At 57.1% G+C, this 24,920-nt stretch overlaps 5 protein-coding genes across 5 annotated transcripts; all 5 read right to left on the reverse strand.

Moving 5' to 3' along the window:
* Nucleotides 1-1,019: 1,019 nt before the first annotated feature.
* Nucleotides 1,020-3,905, reverse strand: B0I36DRAFT_333281 (integral peroxisomal membrane peroxin-domain-containing protein). The gene is made up of 3 exons (XM_046155199.1): nucleotides 3,572-3,905; nucleotides 1,809-3,185; nucleotides 1,020-1,737 (listed from the first exon to the last, which is right to left on the reverse strand). The coding sequence occupies exons 1-3, from the start codon at nucleotides 3,581-3,583 to the stop codon at nucleotides 1,081-1,083; spliced, it is 2,046 nt and encodes a 681-aa protein (XP_046007046.1). The 5' UTR covers nucleotides 3,584-3,905; the 3' UTR covers nucleotides 1,020-1,080.
* A 1,063-nt stretch (nucleotides 3,906-4,968) lies between these two features.
* B0I36DRAFT_353587 (uncharacterized protein) lies at nucleotides 4,969-5,514 on the reverse strand (the record flags this gene model as incomplete). Its single annotated transcript, XM_046157225.1, has 2 exons — nucleotides 4,969-4,971; nucleotides 5,065-5,514. The coding sequence occupies 2 exons, from the start codon at nucleotides 5,512-5,514 to the stop codon at nucleotides 4,969-4,971; spliced, it is 453 nt and encodes a 150-aa protein (XP_046007047.1).
* Nucleotides 5,515-6,231: 717 nt separating this feature from the next.
* Nucleotides 6,232-8,628, reverse strand: B0I36DRAFT_387683 (uncharacterized protein). The gene is made up of 2 exons (XM_046161201.1): nucleotides 8,354-8,628; nucleotides 6,232-8,252 (listed from the first exon to the last, which is right to left on the reverse strand). Exons 1-2 carry the CDS (start codon nucleotides 8,406-8,408, stop codon nucleotides 6,421-6,423), a joined length of 1,887 nt encoding a protein of 628 aa, XP_046007048.1. The 5' UTR covers nucleotides 8,409-8,628; the 3' UTR covers nucleotides 6,232-6,420.
* A 120-nt stretch (nucleotides 8,629-8,748) lies between these two features.
* Nucleotides 8,749-10,114, reverse strand: B0I36DRAFT_333285 (uncharacterized protein). Its single transcript, XM_046155200.1, has one exon. It carries the CDS (start codon nucleotides 9,925-9,927, stop codon nucleotides 8,929-8,931), a length of 999 nt encoding a protein of 332 aa, XP_046007049.1. The 5' UTR covers nucleotides 9,928-10,114; the 3' UTR covers nucleotides 8,749-8,928.
* Nucleotides 10,115-16,644: 6,530 nt separating this feature from the next.
* B0I36DRAFT_252450 (armadillo-type protein) lies at nucleotides 16,645-24,233 on the reverse strand (the record flags this gene model as incomplete). Its single annotated transcript, XM_046150685.1, has 5 exons — nucleotides 16,645-17,106; nucleotides 17,171-22,545; nucleotides 22,611-23,942; nucleotides 24,020-24,099; nucleotides 24,169-24,233. 5 exons carry the CDS (start codon nucleotides 24,231-24,233, stop codon nucleotides 16,645-16,647), a joined length of 7,314 nt encoding a protein of 2,437 aa, XP_046007050.1.
* Nucleotides 24,234-24,920: the final 687 nt, after the last annotated feature.

The raw sequence follows: 24,920 nt of genomic DNA on the forward strand, positions 1-24,920 counted from the left end.
CCGGCAGACCCACATCCCGATGTTCTTCTGCGTGGACGAGACGAACCAGCGCCGCCGGGCGCTCGCCGAGATGCTCGCGGCCGAGGGCGGGTGGGATCTCGAGTGGTGCGTGGCCGCGTGCGAGGCCGAGGCCGGGAGCAGCGGGATGGACATTGACCGCGCGAGGGAGTGGCTGGCCAACTGGGCGCCCATGAAGGGATGAGAGTTTGAGGTTTGTGTACTCCGGGGCGGTCACGGTGCGCGCGAAATCCAACCTATGCAGCACAGCACAGCTCTCTCCTTGCTTTGGGTTGTCTGTATGCCCGAACCCATCACTCCGGCATGCGCACACACTAAGTCCCCACGTGAGACTCACGACTACGGAACTTAGCATGAACGATAACGGATATAGGGAAGGAGGACTCATGTGTACTCGTGTAGAGGCACGTCAAAACAGCATAGATAGACAGATAGACGCATGGGCAAAAAGGGTGGGGGCCAAAGGAGCAAAGGTAATCTGCGTACGCCGGGGAGATTCAACGGACAAATGGTGCATAGCAAGGTCTCTCCAGTGGGTTTGGGCGAGTTAATAAAGGCGAGAAAGCATAGATCCCTCAGGAAACCGTATGGATGTGTGTATGTATGTATGTTTATATATATGTGTCTATGGTAAGGTTGTATCAAAAGTCTCGTGCGCATTCGAAGGGCGTGATAATATACAAGATGCGGCAGTATTGGGAGGATTGCTCTCCGTACATGTCACTGCGTATCCCGTGCAATGGACCTACTTGCCTTGATGTCTCTCTTCCTTTCCGTCGCAGGGAAGAGATGAGAAGAGGGGGGGGGGGATAGATTTGTCTTCCTCACGAATCCTCGTTCCATGCTTGAGTGGGCAAACCCTTCTTTGCCCAGCGTATACAGCACAACCAAGGAGCACAAGCGGGGGAGGCGAGGAGAACGACTTAAAATGGCATCGTGTGATATTCATGACTGTCGTTTCCATTTTCTTACAAGGTTACCCCCCCTCTCCCCACACAACAATTCCCCCTTGAAACCTTACAAAACCCCAAACGAGGCCCTGAAAGAAGAGCCTGATTTTTTTCACTCCAAGCCCATCTGCACGTCGTCCCCGACGCCCCAGGACCCGAGTTCCCTGTGGTGGCCCTGGATCTCGAGCTCCAGCGCCGGCGTCAGGCTGCCCACCCCGGGGTCATCGTCGCGTATGCTACTCGCCTCGCTGGTCCGGCGTGGTCTGCCGCTGGCCGGGTTGTTTGCTGTAGTAGATGATGATGAAGACGATTGCTGCTGCTGGTGTTGGGACATGCTCCCTCCTGTTGTCCGGCGGCGCAGACTCGGCGTGGGGAAACGGAAGCGCGACTTGCCCGACGAGGAAGCCGTGCTCGCGGCGTCGTCCTGCCCGGCAGCACCAGCCAGTCTGGCCCTGTCCATCTCTGGAGATGACGTGGTGGACGAGGAGGTCGCATTGTCCGGGAGTGACGACGAGAGGTGTGGTTGCGGCTCGGCGTCGCCTTGCGATGTGACTGAGCCGCGTGTCGCGGATCTGGCTCTGGGGGGCAGTGCTGGCGGTGGAGGGGACGAGGCCGTCTCGTGGGTATCATTGTTGTTGGCGGCCTCGGCCGTCGACTCCTCTTGCGCATAATCGTCCTCGGTCTTCTCGACGAGCTCGGCGTCACGGTACCACTTCCGCCTGCGCGTCCAGCGGCCCCAGCCGTCCAGTCCTCGGCGACCTTGTTGCCACTACGAGCAGAGGAAGGTCAGTGTCATCCCAGGGCACCATTGGAAGAAGTAGAATCTGTAAGAAGAGATACCTTATTATCATAATAAACCCACCCCATCTTCCCCGCCTCGCTGTCGTAATCCGTGACCTCGGGATCTGGCACGCCGTCTACCCGCCACCGGCTTCCTTCCACCCACCGCCACTTTGCGGGCGCGTCCTCGACCTCTGGCAGTTCAAACTCGTCCCTCGACGGCAGCGGATTGTTCTGCTCGTCCGTCCACGCCGCGCGCTCGTACGCAAACAAGCTGCTCGTCCACCCGAGCGCGACCCACCGCCGCTGGTTCTCGTACAGGATAAATGTGAAGCGCACGCCGGAGTCCTTGGACTGTGACCTCCCGCGCTTCAGCGCCGCCGTGAGGGCCGACGTCGCGTTGCTCGAGTGCTTCTTGTTGGACAGCAGCGAGAATCCGTTCTGCCCTGCCGCGGCGCCTGTTGTCGGCTTGTCAAACTCGAGACCGGTCACCCACTCGGCGAGCTGCCGCACGGTGGCGCTGCGCCAGAGCAGCGTCCTCGAGACCTTTGCCGGTCGCGAGTGCCAGGATAGCAACAACGTGCCAACTATCAGCGCCACCCGCTTCGTTGTGATGATGCGCCACGGCGGGAGGGTCAAGGCGACCCAGAATGGTGTGATGGCAAGCAGCCTGACAAACAAGGTGGTCAGGGCGGGCCTCGTGGTGGCGCTCGTCGCCGTGCGCGACGTCGAGAGGAAGTCAGTCATCTCGAGCAAGGGCTCCATCAAGATGTTGCATCGCGACGTGAAGAGCTTCAGCGTCTCCACGATCTCGTCGAGCGTCTTCTGGTGCCGGGTGCTCGTCGCCTCGCTGCCTGCGCGCTGGTGTCCGCCATTGTTCGGGTCGCTGCTGCCACCACCGCCGCCGCCGCTGCCTCCCCCCTTGCGCTTGGTGTTCGTGGTATGGCTGTTGAGGTTGCTCGGGTGCTCGGCCCATCCGCTGCTGGACAGCGGGCTGTACCGCCTGCTGTACATGCCCCCAATAAGAGCGAGCACGGTTACGATGGGGCCGGCGAGGCGGATCATGACGTCGCCATAGAGGACGGTGGCCCAGAAGGCGGCGAGCAGCAGAAAGCTCTCCCATGGGTCACTGGTGGTCCAGGTGAGGAGGCCGACGAGCTTGTTGAGCGGGAGGAGGAAAGGGTGGCTGTATGCGAGGGCGCGGGTGACCTGAGGAGGGGTGGCGAGGAGGAGGGGCGACTTCTGGTGGACGAGGATGGTGGAGCGGCGCTTTGCGGCCGAGGCGGCGGTGGCTAGGTTTGCGGGCGAGAAGGATGCGTAGGTGGGCGGCGCATAGTTTGGGAGGGCATCGTGATGTGGTGTGGTGGTGGTGCCGTCGACGTCGGTGTTGCGCGGGGTCGCCTTGGGCGTCGACATGTGGTCCATCCAGGGAGTCTCCTAATGGCCGGCACGACCAGAGGCGGCGGGTGTCAGTCAGTGAGGGACGAGACTTGGTGGCGCAGGCAAGTGTTTGGCAGCGAAGATGCCCGTGGGGCAGATGGAGTTGAGGCGGCCGTGCAAGTGCCCGTCATGGGCGGCAGCAGTGGAGATCTGGGGTTCCTGCCGCGGTGGTTGTAGGTGGTGGTGGTGGTGGTGGGCGCGCAATGACGTGGGTTTGGCCCACTGGCAGGCAGGCAGGCAGGCAGGACAGGCCTGCCACTACCACAACCACAGGCGACCCCAATCATCAATCCATCAATCCATCAATCCATCCATCCACCATCACCACCACGACCTCGGGCGGCGGCAACTCCAACGGGAAGAAAGGGGTAGCAGGGACATACAATGGCAGCCATCAAGGCACTCGACTACCGGGGGTCCTGTATGAGCATCTGCGCAGGCGCGCGCAGCCCGTCGTTGGCGCGTGGGCGTCGTGGGTGGATGCGACGCTGCTGTCGAAGGGGGGTCCGCTGGCTGGGTGTCGGTGCTGCTGTCGGCGGTCCTGTCCCGTGGGCTTTGGTCTTGTCTTGGGTCTCGCTCGAGTCGCAGAATCGCAAAGTGGAAGAGGAGAGGACAGAGGTGGTGGTGGTGGTGGCGCAGAGAGTGGTCGCAAACAGAATGCCAGTAGAAGCCCGCAACCGGGACAGGTGATTCTATGTAAGCGTGCGTAGCTTCCTGAGCCGAGCAGTCGGTGGTGCCTGCCTGTGCAGGCCGGAGGAGCCCACAATCACATGCTGCTGCTGACGTGCCCCAGCCGAGCCGCCCTCAAGCTCACCTGGGCAGGCCCTCTCTCCCCAGACAGGCGATGCATGCCGGGCAGATGTGCGTGCTGGAATGCGGGGCACCCTGCCTGGCCTGGCCCCTGTCCCTGGTATCGATGCCAATCACCTTGAGGCAAGTACGTAATCACCTCAGCCTTGCCCGCAGTGCAGATAGTGCATCATTCACGCTCAAATCTACCTATGCCGAGGACGAGGACGACCCTGGCCTGAGAGCACTATTGCTGTGGATCCGCTAGCGGATACACATGAGCAACTCGCATTAGCTAAGTAGACCGGATCGTAGAATTGTCGTAATCACTCCAAGCTCTGCAAGATTGACACCCAAGCAGCAGTCATGCTCAGTACCAAGCTGGCCCCCCTTGTCGTCTCGTCGAACGTGTGTGTGCATTATGGACTGCCGTGAGACCCAAGACTCGCAAGATGCATCTACCGCTACCGGTCCATGAAGGGGGGGGGGGGGGGGGATAAAACATCTTATTCGTTTTTCTTTACAATCTTGATCAATGGCCATAAACGAGTGAACGACCAAATAACGGAGAAACAATTCTTATAGCCAAGTCCGGGCCAAATATATAGGCCAGCTTTCCGCGCCGCGATCAGGGTCTTCAAGCAGATTGTCGGGCCAAATTGTCGCCTTCGAATGAATGATCGATCTGTGAGGTGCACACACGCACACACACACACACACACTCGGGAGCCTCCTAGCTGCAGCATATCGGTGGATTTTGGCATGAATGATCAAATCTTGCGAACGTTGAGAAACTCGACGATGGCATCAGTTGCGTTTTCGCCACCTGCGACGTTGATACTAGATTGGTTCCAAAGAGTTAGCACAGGAAGCCCCAAACGTGGAATTTTGATATCGGGATTAGGGGAAATTGTTAGCAGGAGACTGGCGGGTCGCCCTTTAATCTTCTGTACGAATCGGATATGAGTGAGTGTGGATTCCATGAAAAGGCTTACTGCGCCAGTGGATATTCAGTTAGCTATCCTGTCACATCTGAACTTTTATGCAGACCAACAGTGCAGCCAGCTCCTCGTTTGAATTTACATACCAGTTCATCGTAGGTCGCGACGTCCAGTCCCGTGAGGTCAAACTCGGTGCCGTCCTCGAGCACAAAGGCGTCGGGGACCTGGCAGTCTTCCTGGGAGGCGCCCTGCTCATCGGCACCACCGTCGGAGCGCTTCCTGCTGAGCCAGCCGAAGCCGCCGCCGGAGAAGGAGCCCGCTTGCAGACAGACTCGGGTGCGACCGTTGGAGCGCTCTGTCTGGACTCTGGTCGTGCAGAAGCCACCTTCGTAGCCCCGGAGTTCAGTTCCGTATCTGTTGATGTCGACAAACGCCAATGACCTGAAGATGTTGCCGCTCGAGCCCCGGCAGCAGGTATTCGAGGGCAGGTTACGGCAGATGGCATAGTCGCCGCCGCAACCACTGGGGATATGCATCTGGAGGTGCAGAGCGGAGGCTGAAGCCGTCAGGCCGAGTAGGATGTAAGTGAAGTGCATGTTTAGATGTGCAAGTATCGAAGAGAAATGAGGTGAGTGTGAGAGTCTCGAGCTCAGGTGTTGATGATTGACTTGTTTGGTGAGGATGGAGAAAGTAACAGGCTCTATCGACCAGCAAAAACGGCGGTCTTATAGAAAAAGAGTCTCTGCAGAAGGTAGTCCTGATGCTCCCATGAACAATACCTACTTTGAATCACCGCGTCATGATCAATGCAGTGAGCCTCGCGAGACCAGCCTTGGCGTACCTTGCCGTGTTGCAATATCTCGCGTGGTGGATAAGCGCCGGCTCGACATGTCCATGAAATCTGCATGTTGTTGCCTTGTGCCGTGCCATCTTGAGATGTCGGTGCTGTTGGTTGGTGACGCGGCGCTGATTGTTTGAGGCTGTGACTGGCCGTGGTAACAGCTTCCCCACAGGCGGCCGACTCTCATCCTGCAACGCAGCGCGCTTACACAACAAGACTTGGCAGTGGGAGTGACGGCAAATACATTGCCTGAGTTGTTACCCGCCAAGGAAAAGTTGCCGCTATCCGTCACACAGGACACATTACCTACCTAAGAAGGTATGGCCGAACAGCACGGCTCCCATCCATCCTCCCAAACCAATCTGCGCATGCCACCATGCCCGTTGACCGGTCAAGACATGCTGTAGGTAGTTCCGTCATGGAACAATGTGATTAAGAATGCACATGACCATGGCACCACGATCAGCACTTTCCCCATAGCGTTGGCACACCGGTACTGCATTCCACTTCTGAGCGTTGGAAATCGAGCCATGTCAGTCCAGGCCCATCTGGTTACCGTCATCGCCGTCATCGTCCTGTCTTTGTTACTATAAACACCCCTATCCTCTTGCATGGCTCCAGCAGCTAACCTACCTACGTAGGTACCTAGGTGCCAATCAGGCTAGCACACCGTGAAGTTCCCCCCATACTGTGGAAGGACTTCCAGATCCCGCCGCTCCAACACCAGGCTCTCCTGCCTCTTCACGCCGCTCGCAGGATCAGGCTCCTTGGTCGTGATGGTCACATGCAGCGCGCCGGCCTCGTCCCAGGACGCGCCGGTCCAGTCATACCAGTGCGACCGCGGTATCCGGCCCGTGCCGCCGTCCCTACCGCGCTCCCGGCCTCTCTCCTCGGCTTGGAGGCACGCCCACGTCCCCAGCACAAACGACTTGACGTGCCTGGTCGAGGGCCGCAGCACGAGCTGCTGCGCCAGGGCAAACGCCCGCCACCGCACCCCAGAGTCTCGGCAGTCCCTGGCGAGGTGGAGCAGGCCAATCAGCAGGCCATCGCTCATGATGGACCCTTGGCTGCCCCCGCTGCTGGTACTGGCTCGCGCAGCAGTCAGCTCAGCGACAAGGTCCTGCGCCAGGTCCAGCGCCGCGCCGCACTCGTCCAGGCACGCCTGCGTCGACCAGGCGGTCTCGGACTGGTCCAGCGCGCGGCAGTGGGCGAGGTGGCAGACTTTGAGGCCGAACATCATGTTGGTGAGGATCCGCCTGCTCGCCTCAACTTCGGCCTGGTAGGCGGCGCGATTCCCCCGCTTGGCCTTGGTGGTGGTGGCGGCGGCAGCGCGCTCGGTGGCGTCATCGAGCCTGGCCTGCGTGCTGGATATCCAGAGGTTGCTGCGGGATACGAGGAGTCGTTGTTCTTCTTGGAGCTGGGCGAGTGTGGCTGCTTCTGCTGCTGGATCCTCGAGGCCCGCGCGTCTCTTGCTGTTGGTGCTGTTGTTGTTGTCGTCGTGCTCATCATCGTCGTCGGCGTCGCCATCACCGCGTGCCCCCATGTCCTGGCGTCGTCCTCGCCGCCGCCGCCGCCGCTCCTCTACGCGATCCAGGAAGCTCTGCACGCGCAGATGCCACAACACCGCCCTCGTGACAAACTGCCACCACGTCCGCCAGAACCCCTTGACCGACACGCTCCTGCTGTCCGGTGGCGCGGGGCCGAGCAGCAGCAGCTCACCCTCCGAGGCTATCGACGCAAGGACTCGTCGAGTCTGCGGGTACATGGGGGAGTATATGGCGTTCCACGTGGCCGTACGGGTGAGGAAGCACTCTGCGTCGTCGTAGACGTCGGCGCCCTCGAGGACCCGTCGCCGCCGCCGCAGCATGTGCAGTGAGCGCAGGCCATTGGCGACGAGGTAATCAAAGGCGGTGGTGTTGCCGTGGAGGGTCTCAAAGATGGAGAACAGGATGGTATAGACGAGCAGCGTCCTGGGCGGCACGGTCTTGTCTGAGCCGGGCTGGTCGATGCGCTGCCGAAAGGTGGCTATGGCCTTGGTGTAGTACTGGATGGCAGGGGCGTAGTGCGTAGATGATGACACTGGCCCGATCTCGCCCCGTGGTCCAGAGGCATGATCAAGTACTTCGCGGCCGGCCCTGGACAGGGCGCCGATGCTGATGACCGCGTCGAGGGCAGGAGGATCGCGGACGCACTCGCAGAGGACGGTCGCAGACCAGAAGCCCGTCGGGTCGTCTGCCTGCGTGCCCAGCTGAGAGACCACGACGTACTTGAAGTAGTCAAAGTAGAGCGTGCTCGAGGGGTCCAGGAGGGCAGCTACCAGCATACTCGGGCGGATCGCCGGTGCCAGAGGCCGGACGACGGCCCTGCCAAGCCCGCCTGCCAAAGCATGCTTAGTCTGCGGGTAGCTACAGGCCAGCTTGAGCTGGACACATCGCTGGCAGACTGGCTTGCATTCGTCACATTTTCTATGGGCTCGGCGGCAGGGGACGCAGCCTGAGAGACACACACCAGTCCAAGTCTCGGTCAGCACAGTGCCATCATCATCATCATCATCATGGACGACGGTTTATTGCCCAGAGACCCAACACGCTTACCTGTCCGAGCTCGCCTTGTGGGAGCCTTTTTTCGGTCTGCCCTTGCCTCTGCCATCACGTCGATGAGGGCCCATCTGTTCTGTGAGATGCGTGGGCTCGGTTTGTCGACGTGAGGATTGAGGATGGGAATGTGAAACAGAGAGAGACAGGGCTGGTCGGGGATTACAAGGACGGGGTGGGGGCCGGCTGACGGGAGACTGGACTGATTACAGAACGAGCAAACGCACAAGGTCAACTGGTCTCCGCCAATCAGCGCGTATAATGGGACCTGCTTCTTCCCAGGGTTTGATTCCCTAGCAAAGGCAGGTGCTCATACTGACAAGGGCTACGTACCACTGTCACCACATGCTTGACACTCGCTCGTTCAGCCCTTCGGATAAAATGCTTAGGTAATTCACGTACTTGATTAAGGTGGCGTCGGTGGTCACGACGACTCCATGGGTATATCTTCATCTGTACAAACAACTGTGCTCCCTGGGGCCAACTCCTCCTCAACCCGGCTACCCAGAGAACCGTGACAGAGCACAATGCATTAAGGTGTCTCCATCATGCCAAAGTCAGTTGCGCCCGTCGACTCAGTCTTCGGCCGCCTCGATGCTGCCGTTCACGCTCTGCATCCACTGCACGAACCGCCGCGACTGCCTCTTGCCAGACTCCCCTCGGCAGCCCGGCCCCGGCCCAAACACTATGTACACAGCGTCCTCGCCCTTATCCGCTGGCACTAGCACCATCAGGTAGTTGTCCGCCCCGTACGACTGTCGCATAAACGTCCGCAGCCGGCTCGGATCAATGGCGATCGTCGCCGGGCTGCCCACTGTCGACCTCAGCACCCCTTTGTCTGCCACGACCCTGATGCTCGCCACCTCAGGCCTCGTCTTTTCCCACTGCACCGATCCATGGTTGTACATCTGTACCGTAAACTCGGCCCGTGTAATGGAGGACGGCGCCATGACCGGCGATGCCGTCGCTGACGATACAGACGCTGTGTCCCTAGCCACACTGTTCCGCGCCGCCTGTTTTGAGTATGACGAGGGCACAGGGGACGAGGGATTGGCGTGACTTGGTCTCGTCCCGGTACCGTTGGTCATTGTCGGCGTAGGCTGCTCAGACGAATGTGTTATTGGGGGATTGGGCACCATGGGGGCGGCGGGTGCCGCGCCATCCAGACAAGTCGTCAAATCAGGCCGGCTGGGCGTGGCGCTTCTGTCCTTCTCATTAGGTACGGCCTGTCCGACTCTTGGCACTGGCTTGTCACCAATCATGGCACTCTCTGGGGGCTGTGAAGCTTGGTGTGGCGCCGCTTCATGGCCAACTTCTAATGTCGCTGGCTTCTGTCCCGTTGATGTAGCTTGCGGTTTTGTTCCTGCTCGCTCGGGGGATTTGCCAGCGTGCGCCATGACATTTGACTTCTCTGTCTCGTCTAGACGGTGCTCGACTGCAGCTATGAGAGCTGGAGATGATACATCCTCCGCAGTGGCCTCCAGTGGGAGTCCATTTGGCTGCGGTGTTCGACGTGCAATCGATTCTGTCGTCGGTAAGGCAGGTGCGGCCGGTGGAATGCTGCATTCCTTCATGGGAGAACGTGACTGTTTGTCGGTTTGTGTGCCACGGACCGGCTGTTTAGCAACAAACTGAGCGGGAATAGTCTGAGAGGACACTCTCCAAGCTGCTGACGACAGTGGATGACCAGTAAGTAAAGCAAGGTTCTCCGTCCGATGGCCGTTCGATATGATGAGCTGCTCAGAGGAGCTTAGATCTTCCTGTCTGGCGGCAGACACCACAGCGGGCTCCTGTTCCCGAGCATCGTGGGTATTGTCAAGGGGAGGCTGTTCTGCCGCCGTCTTATTATGAGCAGGCTGCGGCATAGGGTCTTGTCTTTCCGTAGCGCTCCCTGTGGCCGCTGGAACGACAAGTTGACCGCTCGGATCTTGCCCAAATCTTAGGCCCTCATTGCGGGTCTCCAAATGCGCACTGACTTGAGGAGGCTCACGAGCGTCTCTCTGAATATCATCAACTCTGCTGCGACGAGCAGGCTCGTCGCTCGTCCTGGGACGGCCTTTATCAGGCCGGAGAGTCGCCCGAAATGCCTCGTGAGACAATGACTTGGCCTGAGACATGGCCTGGTCGATGCCTTCTGCTGAAACACTCTCAACAGGTTGGGTACCAATGACTGGATCAGGACCGACGCCAAGCTCTCCGGAGCGCGGAGCTGAAGTTGGCAGCGCTTTGTCTTTGTGCGTGCTTCGTGTCGAGATGAATGACTTTCGATACGTCTTGACAGGGGACTCCGACCCGGCCATTTGCACATCTTCATCGGCATTCTCTTGCGTTTCGATGTAGTCGTTATCTCCTGGAATCTCACCGCCGATCTCGGAAAACATTGCGAGCTCCGCTTCGAAGGCAGCTTCGCAGTCAAGACTCGAGTCGGAGTCGTCCAGATCCATGTCATCGCTTTCGTTGTCTGAGCCACCGATCTCGGTGTTGCTGGTGGGATCGACCCCGGCCCCATCGGCAATGGTGAGTAGTCGCGAAGGGCCGGATACTGGCGCGTCGTTCGTTGTATTTGTGGCCGAGCTGTACAGTCCCTGGCTGCCTTTGGCTGACTCCATGCCCGGCGTGGCTGCTTGACGCTCCTCCCATGTCGAAAATCCTTCCCTCTTCGCTATCCACGCGCGAACCTCCCGTTGCCTCTTCGCCTCTTTCAGGTCAGTGATCTTGTCGTCGAACAGGGGGTATTTTCGAAGATTGCTGCCAAAGATCCACGCGACTGATTTTTTGCTGTCAAAGAACAAGACGGGGAATTTCCTGGAGGCGACTCTGGGCCCACCATCTTCGTAGCCTGCTTGCCAGCCGATGACTTCCTCCCCACTTTCGCTATATCGGTAGCATCTCGGCGGTTCCGCCTCCTTGTCCAGGAGTCCTGTGTCGTTGAGTCTGCCAATCAAGCCGCTACCTTCTAGAGAGTCCCATCCCAGTATCATGACTGGATACAAGGTTGCGCCATTGCTTGTGCCCCACCGCGCTTGGTAGATGTGGAACGTCTTGGGGTAGACGACTCCTCTGATCTTCTGGGGTGAGGTGGTCGTTGCTGGAGGTTTGCGACCTTCGAGATCACTGCAGCTATCATGTCTCGGCGAGTTTTGCGCTTCTGCACTCACGCGAGGGACTGATGATGGCTGCGAGGTCGCTGCCTTTCTCGGCGTCACCAAAGTGCTCTTTGGTTTTTCAGACGACTGCCCAGACTCAAAATATGTCTTGGCCTTTTGGTTGTGGGCTTGCCTTTTGTCCTCGGTACAATCTGTGACTAGATAGCCAAGGGTCTTGACAGCCATATTCCAGTCCTTTGGCATGTTTCCATGACTCGGTGCGTGCAAGTGCTTTGCTGCGCCGCCGATGGGCATCTTGTACTTGAAGTGAAGGTTATGCTCTGCGCAATACAAAATGTAGTACAAGCCGCTCCTCGAGGGATATTCCACAATAGTGTCATGATTAGACAGGTCGTTGGCAATATCGTCGTATGATATGGTCCTGTCTGTAAGCGGCTCCTTGTCAGATGTAGAGAGGGTTTTCGCGGTCTTTTTCTTCTTCTTTTCGCTCTTCTGTTCTCCTCCGACGAGACTCTGGGGCTGGGCGGTTTCTGCCACCTCAGCTGGTGCTTGTGGCATCTCAACAGACTCTCGCGCCCTTTTGGCAGCGGGTTGTTGCGGTGGTGGTGCTTCTGCGGGTCGCTTCTGAGCCGTGGTCGTCTTGTCTTCAGGAACGTCCTTGGGTACTTCTGCCAAAGAAAGGCCCAGGTCGTCTGCGACCATTGGTGGCGTTGCCGGATGTGAAGGAGCCACCGAGGGCACAAGCTTTGGCGCGGGCGGTGACTGCTCACCGGGTATGGAAGGATTCTCGGTAGCCTGCGGCGTGGGTTCACGTAGCGATGGCGGAGACGCCACTTCGATGCTGTCGGCTACGCTATTGCATCGTGAGAGCTCGAGAGGGACGGCCGAGATGGGCGAGGGCATTCCAGTCGGTGCCGCTGCCATTTCCGGTGGCATGGTATGCTCTTCATTGGGGTGTTGTTTTTCTGAATGCGCACGAAGTTCTCCTTCGTGCTCTTGCCGCTTGTCTGCCAACTCGGCCTCGTGCTGGATCTCTGCGAGCCGCTGTTTCATCTGCAGGTTCTCCCTAAGACATAGCAGGAGAGGGCCATAGAAGCGAGGCTCGAGTTCCAATATCAGCTTGTGGTTCTCGTTGTACGTGAACTGGGCGTCCTCCTGCTCCATGGCGAGCCGGCGAGTAAGACGGGCGATTTCTGCGGCCTGCCGCGACTCGATGTTGTCTTTCTCAGCCTGCCAGGCATGTTGTGTGTTACGGGCCCTTGGCCCGTCCATGGTGGCGGCAACAGGCGTGCGTCCAGGCAGATGGTGGTAATAAAAGCAAGCTCAGCAGTGGTGATTTGCGAGTCGCTGGGAAGCAGATCTCTGGGCGCCTGCTTTGCTGCTGAGCAGATGTCGACGATGGAAACGACAAAAAAAAAGGTGGTTTGTGGGTGCAGACTCAGCCGGAGCATCAATGTTCCTCCTGTGCGGTTCTTGGTTGGTTGGGAAGGCGCGGCTGAGACCTGCTGGCTAGGGGTGGCTGCTTCCTGAGGCAGCTGCACCGGCCACTACTGTCCTGTCCTGGTCTTGGTGTGCGTGTTGTCTGTCTGGCTGTCGACTGCCGCTGTCACCTGCAGCTGTCGAATGAATGAGTGAATGCACGACAGGGTCGGCGGATGGAAGCCGAAGACGAAAGAAACCCTGCAGAGCTGCGACGCCCTCGACATGTCTTTTGCAGCTGAGGAGCTGGGCAAGTCGGGGGGGGTAGGGCAACCTCGCCAGGGCTGATCTTTTAGCAAACACAACCAACAACCAACCAACAAACAATGGAGACGCTCATTAGCCTGCCCGGCAACCGTGCTTGCCACCAATACACAATGACGCCCTGCCATGCTCAAACAATGCCCAGATCGATGCCCCTCGAGTGTGTTCGCTTATCACGCCTGGCAGCACACCGCGGACGAGCTGTGGTGCCTCAAGTCGAGCGTGATAGGGGCCGCGTCAAAGCATCTCATCGCGGTCATTGCTTTTCCTATATTGTCACCAGCCGGCCAGGGTAGGTGGCTCCACTGTGATGTGATAGCCTGGTCTTCCCCACCCCTGCCGCAGTAGCGCTCTTTGCTGGCCAATAATCAGAACTGACTCCATCTTCCCTGAGGCATGTGGATGCTGAGGGTGTGTGTGCCGGCCAGGTTAGGCACAGCACCGTACATGACATTGTGTGCCGGCTTGAAAAAAAAATATTTCCTACCAGGAGCTGCTTCGTACTGTGCTGCGTAAGCCCTGACAATGCACCTACTCCATTGTCCGTGTCCACCAACGGCGTCTTCTATTCCACTAGCCTTGGAGGTCTTATAGAGGACTGGATGTGGCCAGAGATGATGTTGTTTTATAACGCCCTCACTAGTGCCACCAGCCACGCCTGTCTAAATGTGGTAGCGGCCACTTTAACGTTAGCTCCCGTCTTCAACGGATACAACCGTTGGTTCGGCCAAGCTCTTTCTTGCTTTTTCGGAATGCTAGTCAATCATAATTTTGACCTCGCAATCTGGCAGCGTACTCCTTGTCTGCTAGATAAGCACTCCTAAAGCCCCGACAGAAGACTGTGGCCAGAACAGAATGGCACACATCCCTCACGTCCAATCTAACCCAGCTCGTCCATAACACCATCTACCACGAATACCCATACCCTACGTCTTCATCGTCCTCCCGTTCCTCCCTCTTGCCACCACCACAGCCGTCAGTCTTCGTTTCTCCCGCCACCGTCTCGCAACAACAACAACCACCATCATCAGCACCGCCGTCCTGCCTCGTTCTGCATCTGGGCCTCTTGCCGCCGCCGCCGCCCCAGCCAAGCCTGCGCACCGCAAAGTCCTTGACCTCCATCTGTGCCATCTGCGCCTCGCGTGCCTCCATACACGCCAGGCACTCCTCGCGCCGCGACTCGTCGTCGATCCGGCTTGGCCCGGCCCCGCAGCGGCCGAACCGGCCCTTTCCGCGGGCCTCGCGGCACCACTGCTGCACCGAGCTCTCCGACAGTTGCTCCCCGCAGGCCGGGCAGACATGCAGCATGTGGATGTCACGGCACATATCTCGCGGCGGGGGGGGGTTCTCCTCCCTAATGTTTTTGCTGACGCTGTGAAGAGCTTGTGAATCGCCACTGGGGCATGTGCTGGGATCTTGTTTCGGCTTCGACTTTCTGCCTGCTTTACGTAGGTTCGTCGTCGGGATCGGTAAACCAGAGGCGTGTGTGGGTCAAGCCACAAAAGAAACCTTCGAGGCCCCGCTTTGAGTATAATGAGTTATAACCTTCTGACAAGGGGATGTGCTAGTTCTCAACATGAGATGAGCCGGGAGCGGACGGCAGAGTCGCGTGCTGCTTGAGTGCCGACAGCAGCAGAGACTTTCATGGACACGGTAAGGGTCAGAGTGGTATTTATGCTCAGTCGGAAAGGAGCGGCGTACACTGCTTTTGTAGCCCCCGAAGCTGTGTGTAGTTTGTCTCAATGACCTCGCAATGATTTCGACATCTGGGGCCGGACTCTATTCACTCGGTACTGCTACAGCTGTTTCTGCGAAGCCCTTTCACCCCAACTTTTTTTGGTTGTGCAACTCTGGTCCTGGGCATATATCACTCTCTGTGCCACCCCCAAATCTAACCCAGCACATATTCGCCCGCGTTTTGTGTCTCAAGATTCGACCGGGCATCTGTGGGGCAGCTACGGTTTATTGTCATGCGGGTAGCCATATTGACGGCAGGTTTTGCAGCTAGCATTCCATATTATGCCCGGTGCCGAGCGGCAGCTAGCAGCAGAGAGCTCCAGGTAAAATCTGAGATCTGACAGGTAGGACGACGCAGTGCTCCTGTGCAAGTCGCCCCCCGCAATATTGGTGCGACAGGGTGCCCAGGATAGATATCGGTCAACCAGTGCAGCTTACATTGGAGCGTGTGTTTGGTCATTAGCAATAATGTTAGGTATAATATCAGCGAAAAAAAAAGCTGTGGTGATGGAGTACCGAGGTCAACAGCACCGGTATGGAAGTATTCAGATATCAAAAGAGAAACAATTGTGTTGCATGCTCTTATGAGCTGACAGGCCGGAGTGCGTAAAAATGCCAGCCTCGAGCGAGATATAAGGAAACAACACACCGAAACTTCCGACTGTGTAAAAGAATAAAGATCACACGGATGAGATGATATACACAACGTCCGCAGTAACACGATTGTCCCCCACATCTCCGGTGGAGATCCGTGCTCCTTGACCACTGCTCCCGGTGAAGACACTGCATCATCTACTGAGAGAAGGTTGGCTTCACTCCGAGGACTGGACAATGCTTAAGTAGAGCGGCGACCGGCGGTTGCTGTTGCTACTTATATGACTACAAATCAAGGTCACGAATCATAAAACCTGAGAACAATGGAAGCGGCTACACTGACGTGGTCCACCTAAAGCCGCTAGGCAGATATACGCCTTTAGCGATAGGATATCACAAAATTATCAGATTGTAGGTAATTACCGATCGGGCACATTGAGTCTAGTCCCTCCTAGTTCTATAGTTTTTCGGTTTACCTCCTCCGTATTCCTTACATGCTCTAACGTTGTGGTCCCCTCTACGAGCTAAAAAAGAAAAAGAATAAAGAAAAAGGAAAAAAGGAACTTCGCCCGAGCTTGTAAAAAAGCAGCTTTGCAATATCATGACGCTATTCGCAAGTTCTGGTACCACGTCACACTGTCCTGGCCTTGACAACGGCAGCGCAGTGCATGTGCTGCAAGCTTTGACGTGGACAGGTGCTTTGATGTCACTGAAGATGTAGCGAATCATGGGGTGTTGTTGTTCTCATGTGGTGATGAGCAGAAGAGAATTTACCCCCTTCACGCTGTCACAATCACTGTCGTGTTAACCACAAACAACTCATCAGTTGGATAAGAAACTTTCATGCTCAGGGAGCGTGTGGCTTAGCAACGATTCACAGGCACTTATTCATAGGCACGGCAACAGGTTCGTGGTAAACAAGTCTTCTTTCGCTAAAGCTGAACAACGCCAATCTACCCTGCGCGAACCCTGCTGTCAAAATACCAAGATACAAATGAGGCAAGTCCGTACCCGATCTGCGCAACTGCAGCAACTTGCCGTGATGGGGAAGCCCTTGCCTGTATTGTGCCACCCACATGCGAATACCGATCCATCTCCCAGATACAAATCTTACCAGAACGAACACCATCCAATGTAATGCTGACAGAGATTCTCCAGCTTGGTTGCCTCCATGATGAGCTTGTTGACCTGTGCGACGACTTCGAGCTCCACGAGCTCCTCTCCCTCACGGGCAAAGTCACGACCAGTGAGCTTCTGTTGCACACGCTCCAATACCTCCAGGGCCCGGGCGTTCTGGATTTCAGCGGCATCGTCAGTGCCGTTAACACCGTTGATCAAGCTCGAATTGGTGCGGGCGCGGCTGCGGCCCGGCGGGCCACCCGACTGTGGTCCTTCATTTGCTTGCGCGGCAAGGTATTCTGACGGAGGGTGCTCGGCGTCGAGAATGCTGGGACGACGAGCGCGTGCCGTCGGGGCTGCGCCAAGCGCGGTGTCCCGTTCGGAGCGGAAGTTAGGGCCAGCAGGAGAGGCGCCATTTGTGAGACGCCAAGTGAGCAGCGGATCGTGGATGAACTAGATGCATTTTGTCAGTCAGAGGTGCTTCATCAAAGAGGGGGTGCACAGTATGATCACTTACAGCTTCGAGCACAGCCATGACGGATTCTTTGTTCTCGCGCAAGACGCGCATGACGTGCTCGCAGGTAATGCGGAAGCTACCCTCGATATTGCTGACTTCCATGGCATACGTGAGCATACGCGTAAGCCGGAACGGCACCCGTTCGGGATACTTGTCTCGTTTCATCGCAACCTCGAAGCAGTCGCCAAAATCGATGTGGATGATCTTGCCAGTGATGCGGTCGAGCATCAAGTTGCTGGGGTGGCGATCTCCCAGTCCGAGAATGTAGCCGACCATGCTCATCACACCCAAGCTGCGTGTGTAGTTGGTGCGGCGCTCCAGCCAGGCCTCTGAACTTTTGCTCTTGAGCCAGAGAACACGATATAAATCCTGGCCCGTAGTGTTATCCAGCGCATAACCGAAGACCTCGACCTTCTGCATGAGTGTGAGGTGGTCGTAGTCTGGCGCCATTTGCAACATGATGCGGTGCTCAATGTTCAACAAGATCTTGCGGCTCTCGCGGTATTCGCGAATCAATACGTGCAAGGTGTCGCTGTTTGGCACCCAGCCAAGCAACCCGGAATTCTGACTAAGAGGGATGGCAGGATATCTCTGGATGCCGAGGTGTCGCTTATATGACTCTGAATCATTTGCGAGTAGTGTGTTGCATAGACCAAACAATTGCATGACACGTTCGTCTTGACGGATATCCTCGTGTCCCTTGAGAAGGAAGGCGTACGAGTTGCCGTCGCTGCCGTTGATGTTGAGCTTCCGGGGACGCTGCTTTGAGTTGATAACGCTGAAGGTGGGGTCGAATGACATGATTCGGATGACTGGTTTGCCACTCTTGTACGTCCCAGGAACCGCGAGGTCGAGATCGCGCATCTTGAGCAACTCAGGCGAACAGTACGCGAGCTCCAAGGAAGTCATCTGCGGCAGTTGCCGGCCGATGCGCCGGAAGACTTGGTAGTATAGATCCCAGGCTTGATTGAGGTCGCTGATGTCTTGACTGGTCATGTATTGCTTGCACCATTCGTATGCCTCGCCTAGGTCGCGCCCGAATGTCTGTTGGAAGCTGATCTCGCGGAGCGTCTTCTGACCAGGCTTCTCCAGAAGCTCATGCAGCGGGCCAAGCGTTTCGAACATGCCCCTGATGTCGTGGTCTCCGAAGTAGAGGCGTGAAGCCTCCTCGAGGGCCTCATGCCATTGTTCGTGCCAGAGCACAGCAACGCGAATCAGCTCGTGGCTGACAGTATCCGCCTGAGTGACCAGTTTGGCGCTGTGGCTCCGGAGGTGTGCCATGATCCTTGAGGCGGACTCTGATCGCAAACTATGTGAGTTCTTGGCAGATTTCATGGCAACAGTCAGAGGGTAGACTAGGGCCTGAGGGTGAGCTTGGCCGACTGTGCTGAGCAGAGAGTTGATGGTCTTGCGCACGGTGGGGTTTGGCTGGTTGATGCGTGCAATGAGCTGAGGAATGACCTCCAGCCATGTGTCGACGCTCACTTCTGCAAAACCATGTGTAACAGCGTCGTTAACCTGCGGACCGCCGCCGTGAGTGAACCACAATGTGAGCAGCCTCAGTGTGTCCTGAAGCGAGCTGCCAGAGGACAGGGCGATTGACTTGAAGAATCCAGTGACGGCAGGGACGACGTATCGCGTCACTGTTGTCGGATCGATCCGCGTCGAGTTCCGGCTCGCCGTGCTGGCCATAGCCTGAACGATCTCAAAATTGGCCAAAGCCCAGGCGTGCCAAGCTTTATACCAGCTTTCGTTCAGCACAGTTGCCTGCTTGTACGCATCCAGTATCTGCCGAACATTTGGCTGCGTCCAATCGTTCTTGTTGAGGGCTAGTTGCCACTCGCCTTGTTTGAGGTAGCACTTCGCCAGCAAGACTTGCTGGTCCTGGATCGCCTTTGCCGCGCGTGGGTTGGCCTCGGCCCCATTCTGGAAGCTCAAATCGCCCATCTGCTCAATCCCATTGGTCTTCAGCTGTGCAGACGCCAGCTGTAGTTGCTGTGCTTGGTCGTGGGTAAAGCGGCGCAGACAGTGTAGAGTCTGCTCCGGATGGCCGCTTTGACGCAGGTTGGCCGACTGCCCGTATTCCCACTGGAACTTTAGGATGGCATAGGTGGCTTGTGGTGGGATGCGGCGTGCGAGGGTAGCTTGTGACTGCGGCGAAGCCTCTGCCCAATATGGTATGACCGACTCCAGCGCGCCATCAGTGCCGATGAGGTTCTTGAGGGTCTTCTCAGCAAGACCCATCCTCCCAGACTTCCGGCAGAGATTAGCGAATTTGATCCACATGTGCATGTTCTCGCTGGGAGAGATGACAAGTGCGCGGAGTCTAAGCATCCTTGACCAGACCTCGACATTCCTTTGGCATCCCTTGAGACGAACTTCCCAGGTGCGGCGCATTGTCGCACGTTTCCGCTCATCACTCTGCTTGTAGGTGATGAGCTCCTCGAGTTCAGCAAGCATTTGCACGCGAACAACAACCTGATATGCTCGGTTGTAGGATTCGCTGATGAGCGCGCTCAGTTCCGTGTCGAGACCCTCGCGAGTCTGCTGGATACAGGCAGCAGCCTCTCTGAACTGGTTGCGATGAAGAGCAAGGATTGAAGCGAAGAAAGTGCGATCTGGCGAGTGCCTCTTCATCGATTGCAGGTACATGTCCATGGCGTCCCACTTGCCCAAACCCCATGCAGCAGCAGTGGCCAGTCCTGCGATCCGCCGCTGGATTTCTGGTGCAGAATTGGCCCAGGTGCTGCCCGCGAGAGATGCGAGCGCATCCCACTCGCCCAGAGCGTGGAGACATCTCATCTTGCCCATGACAATGTCCACCGGAACCACTTGATCCGGCGGAATGTCCTGCTCCCTCTGATTGTAGAATTGTAGCGCCTCCTCCCACCGCTCCAGCTTCTCGAACCAGGTCTCCCGCAGTTGGATGCCGTCCTTGTAGAGCTGCGCCTTGCGCAAGATACCAATGGCTGCGTCGTATTGCTGCAGCTGGTTGTTGATGACAATCAAGGCTTCGACTGCAGGGCCGCTTTGGTCCTGCAGGAACTCAAGCTCCTTGTAGTGGAGCGCCTTGGCGTATGCGTGGCATCGAGCGGCTTCGCGACCCAGGACCCTAATGTCGATCGGCAAAGCTTTGTCGTCATGCTCCATGAATTCTGCCAGGTTGAGCAGCAGGCCAAGCAAGTCTGGTGGGACATTCTCAGAACGGATTGCGTTCTCGATATTCTGGATCAGCTCGTCCTGGAACTGCTCATACAATTCGCTCCAGCACGAGACAAAGGCGGAATTGAAGAGCTCCCGGGCTAGGGGAAGGTAGACACTGGCGAGAATGGCGCAGGCTCGGAGGGCATGGTTCGGAGATTCGGTGAGCAGGGTCGTGCTGAATCGCCTCAGCCATTCCTGCCAATCCTCCTTGGTGGACTTGCCCCTAGTGTCCCATGCTGCCTTGAGGTGGATGGCGTTCATCTCTAGTTTCTTGGAGCCGAGGTCTCCGAAGGATGGCTCATCAACCTGGTCAACGAAGCGGCTCTCTGAGCTCAGGTCTTGTGGGAGCACTTCTCCCTTTTGGAGTTTGCTGACGAGCAGCTCATAGTTCGAGTGCTGGATCTGGTGCTTCTGCAGCACCTTGTTGATGGTGCCCATGAAGTGCAGGTAGTCCTTGCCCAGCTGCTGGATCAAGGCACATAAAGTGTCCAAGGCTGCAACGCGCAACGAAGACTCGCTGCTAGCAAGAATTCTGGCGATAGGGTGGATGATCTTGGCAGCATAATCATTGAGATTGACCTGCCTCGAGATCTTGCCAATGGACTCGATGGCCGATTTGCGGAGGAAGGTGGGCTGCCCTTGTTTCTCGAACGTCCGCACGATCACAGGAATGATGAGATGCATGTACTCTTCGCTGCTGGAACCAAAGACCAGGAATGCATGCAGGACCTTCTCGGAAGGGATTCTCTTCGTAGTCGAATCCTTCTCGAGAATGCCAAGCATCATTGGCAACAGACCCGCAAGGTAGATCTTGAACTCGCCCTCCAAAGAGCGCGAAATCGCCTCGACCAGTGACAGAATAGTGGATTGAAGGGAGGGCGAGTGATCCCAGTAAAGCTGTAGAGTCTCGACGATGGTCGGCAGGTAGTTTCTGATGTGTTGTCGGACGATGCTGACCAAGGTAGCTAATTGATTGAAATAAGATTCAAGTCGGTTGGGACTTGCGTTCTTGATGACAAGCATGAAGGCTGGGATGATGCGGTCGAGGAAAGGTACGCACTCAAGCCCAAGAGTGCGGAAGATGTTCATGATAGCCTCTATGACAGCTGCGTGATGTTGTACAAGTGATTGGTCCTTCAGAATTTGCAACAGCGCATTGATGACTACGGTCGGGTAGTATTCCTTGCTGGAGGGTGTAAGCCCGGTCATCATCAGAGAAATGTCGGTCATACGGTTGGTCTCGACTCTGCGCTTAATGTCTGGAGCCCGCTCTTCAACTTGCTGGTACCTGTATGGGTCGAGAGCACCCAAGATGCCCATAAGCTTGATTGTCTCTTGGCGAAGTGGACCACGTTGAGGTTCTGCACGGATGATGTTCTGCAAGAGTTCGAGCAGCTGCGGGTACTCCAGATAAGGGTCGATGACATAGCCGGAATTGCTGGCCAACTGGCCGAGGGTGTGGAGTGCCGCCTCTCTCTTGATAACCGAGCTCTGGTCTTGGAGTGCTGAGATGATCAGAGGCATGAGCTTGTCCTTATACGGAAGCATATCTTCGCCGCCGACGGTGGCGAGCTCGCCGATTGCCTTCAAGATGGTGGCGGCGACTGCTGAATTCGGATCGTCGGCCTTGGGCAAGAGAACTGAGATTATAGGTTCGACGTATGGACGAATCAGTCCCTGGGCGTTTTGAACCAGCAGGCTAAGCAATTTGGCGCTCTCCTCCTTGTTCCTGGCCACATCCGAGAATTCAAGCTCTGTAAGCATTTGAATCAAGGTTTTCCGTAAGGAGGGGACGACATAGGCTGGGTTGTACCGGGCTAGGCGGCCAATAATCGAAATCGCCACCTCGCGGATGGGGAAGACTTCGTCATTCAAGGCGAAGAAGAGGGTGCGTATGTTCTCCGCCTTTGCCAGGTGGGGGTCAAACCGTTCATCCAACGCTGCCAGGACAGTTCGGCGAATGTTAGGTTCTGGATCTGAGACACCCACGGTGAGCAGCTTCTCAATGACGTCTCCGACAACCTGGAGGGCATGATAGCTTGTCTGGTTCACAATGGGGTCGCGAACATAGAGCTGACAGCATGTCAAGGCAGCGGCTTCGCGAATGTCTGGATCTTCGTCTTCGACATACTTGATGGCGACGTCGCGGACAAACTCGTTAAGGATATGGCCTAGTGATATATGGTTAGTATAATGTCCAGCTTGCCGCCGCGACGAGCCATAATGATATACATACCGGTAAAGTCAAAGCTGCCCAGCGTGTTGAGTGCGAGCTTGATTTCGGCCTTGCGTGATTCGTAGGCTTGAGGATCTTTGGCATCCTTTGTGATGACGGGGACCGATGAGAGCGAATTCAAGATCGGAGCACCCAGGGGCTTGAAAGGCTCGCCGCACAGGACTTTACTGAGCATGTCAAGCAACCTTTCCTGAATTGTGGCTTTGACCGGCGGGATGTAAAACGCCATGTCAACGAGCGCCTGTGTCAGTTTCGGAGTGAGCTCGCAGGCAAAGATGGGGTCGAGAAGGGCTTCCATGTATTTGCTGAGCGTCTGACCAACAGCAACGGCAAGCCTGCTGATGCAGTCAAACACGGGATCAACAGAGCCGCGTTTCCTTGATTGGAGACTCAGGCCCTCACGGACATATATCAAGACACCGTCCAGATAAGGTGCGATGGCGCTCTTGACCGAGTTGGCGATGTTGCCGATGGCAAAGAAGGCGTCGTTGCGCTCCTTATCTTTCTTGAGCATGCCAGATAGGTAGAGCATGAACCGGTGCAGCCACGCGTGGGCAAAGTCTGCAGGCGAGTAGTTGGCGAGGTTAGGGATGAGGAGGACGACAGTTTTGCGAATGGTGACGTCCCGGTGATCCTTGTGTGAGTAGACAATCTCGCATGCCTCCTCGTAGTGCTCTTGCATGTACATGCCGCCCTGTTCGAGGAGCTCCTTAAGTACAAGGAGCGAGCCATGAACTGCCTCGACGGTGTGCTGCTTAAGCCCGGAGAGGAGTTCATGGTACATCTTGGACATCCAATTCTGTTTCAATTCTTGATCTCTCTCACGGATGATGCGGAAACAAGCGCTGACAGTCTCTGCCGAAGTCGCACGGATGAGCTGTCGGGGATCTCGGAGGCCAACCCAGATGAGCTCAAACACCATGCCAACAAATTGATACATCAAGGTTGGGGCGTTCCTGGCCAGCTCGCGGAGTACCAGCACAGCGCTGTATCGCTTCTCCTCGACTCTATCGCTCTGGAGCCACTCCAGGGCGGTCTTGACCTCGGACTCGACGAGCTCGGAGATGAGGGAGCCACCTGGGCGGCACAGCTTTCCAAGAGCGATGGCGGCGGGCTGCATAGGCACGATGTCCCTGCCCCGGAGGATGTGTTTGAGGTTGGCTGTGAAACGGGTGTATTTGGCGGTCACGTCGACGCCGTCAAAGTCGACTAGCGCATCCAGCGCGTAGATGCCACCGACGCGTTCGCCGGGGTCGTTGCCATGCAGCATGAGTGTCGTGATCTTGTTGTTGACCGAATTGTAGAAGACGTTGAACTGCTCGGTAGGGAAATCTGTGGACGGCGGGCGTTAGCTGGCGCCTTTAGGCAAGATTACATGCACACGCTGTCACGCTGGGAAAGGCTCGTACCTCTGTAACACACAGCTACCAGGTCTCTGAGAGACGCAGCGGCGCGCTTGCGCACCTCGTCCCCAGCTTTTCCATCCAGTCTGTTTCACGGCATCAGTCTCCATCTAGAACAGCGGCGAAGAACAAAGGGGCCGTCGGCCTGCCCATACCTGGTCTTCAGGTCTCTGGTGATGGAGTCGAGCGCCTCCAGCGCAAGCTGCTGTTGTTGCGTCATGCTGGGCAGAGGATGGTGGTGCCGCCGAGGATGCTTTTATTCGCCGCCGTCGACGACAGCTTCAACGAGGGCCTTGAGAGAGCGACATGGGCGCGCCGCGCCACATGGGAGTGCGCTCAGGGCGCTCGAGGCAGGAAGTCGGGGAAAGGCGAGCGTCGAGCAGTACGGCCAGCGCAGAGGCCAGGGCCGTTTGATGTCGGGAGAGTCGGGAGCGAGCCCGGCGTGGTCGAAAGCTGGCTGGAACGAGATGGGACTCTGTGGTTCGTGAGCGGAGGAATCCCAAGGAGGCGAATGGGAGCTGTCGTGAGCAGTACGGTGCTGCGTTCGCCGATGGTCGTGGGGAGAGTTGAAGCACCTGCCGCGATCCTGCCTGGCGACGCCGCTTGGATTGGAGCAGCAGCAGCTCGGAGCGCCTCGTCAGGTGCCGGTGTGGGGAATGCAGAGGTACAAGCGCGAATGGTGTTCGGCCCCGCGGCAGCTCAGGTACCTGCTAATGTCACCAGACCCACCGACACCAGAGCCTTGCCTGGCTGCGGATCTTCTGTTCGACATCATCATCGCATCTGTCAGAGCAGGTTGCTGCCATGCGACATCTCACACCACACTCCTTCGCCTGCACAGTTGTACTTGGGCTGGCCTTGCCATATGTACGCTATCTACCTTAAGGTACGTATGCAGCTCTGAAGG

Source organism: Microdochium trichocladiopsis (assembly GCF_020744255.1).
Source record: "Microdochium trichocladiopsis strain MPI-CAGE-CH-0230 chromosome Unknown B0I36scaffold_10, whole genome shotgun sequence".
Lineage (NCBI taxonomy): Eukaryota > Fungi > Ascomycota > Sordariomycetes > Xylariales > Microdochiaceae > Microdochium > Microdochium trichocladiopsis.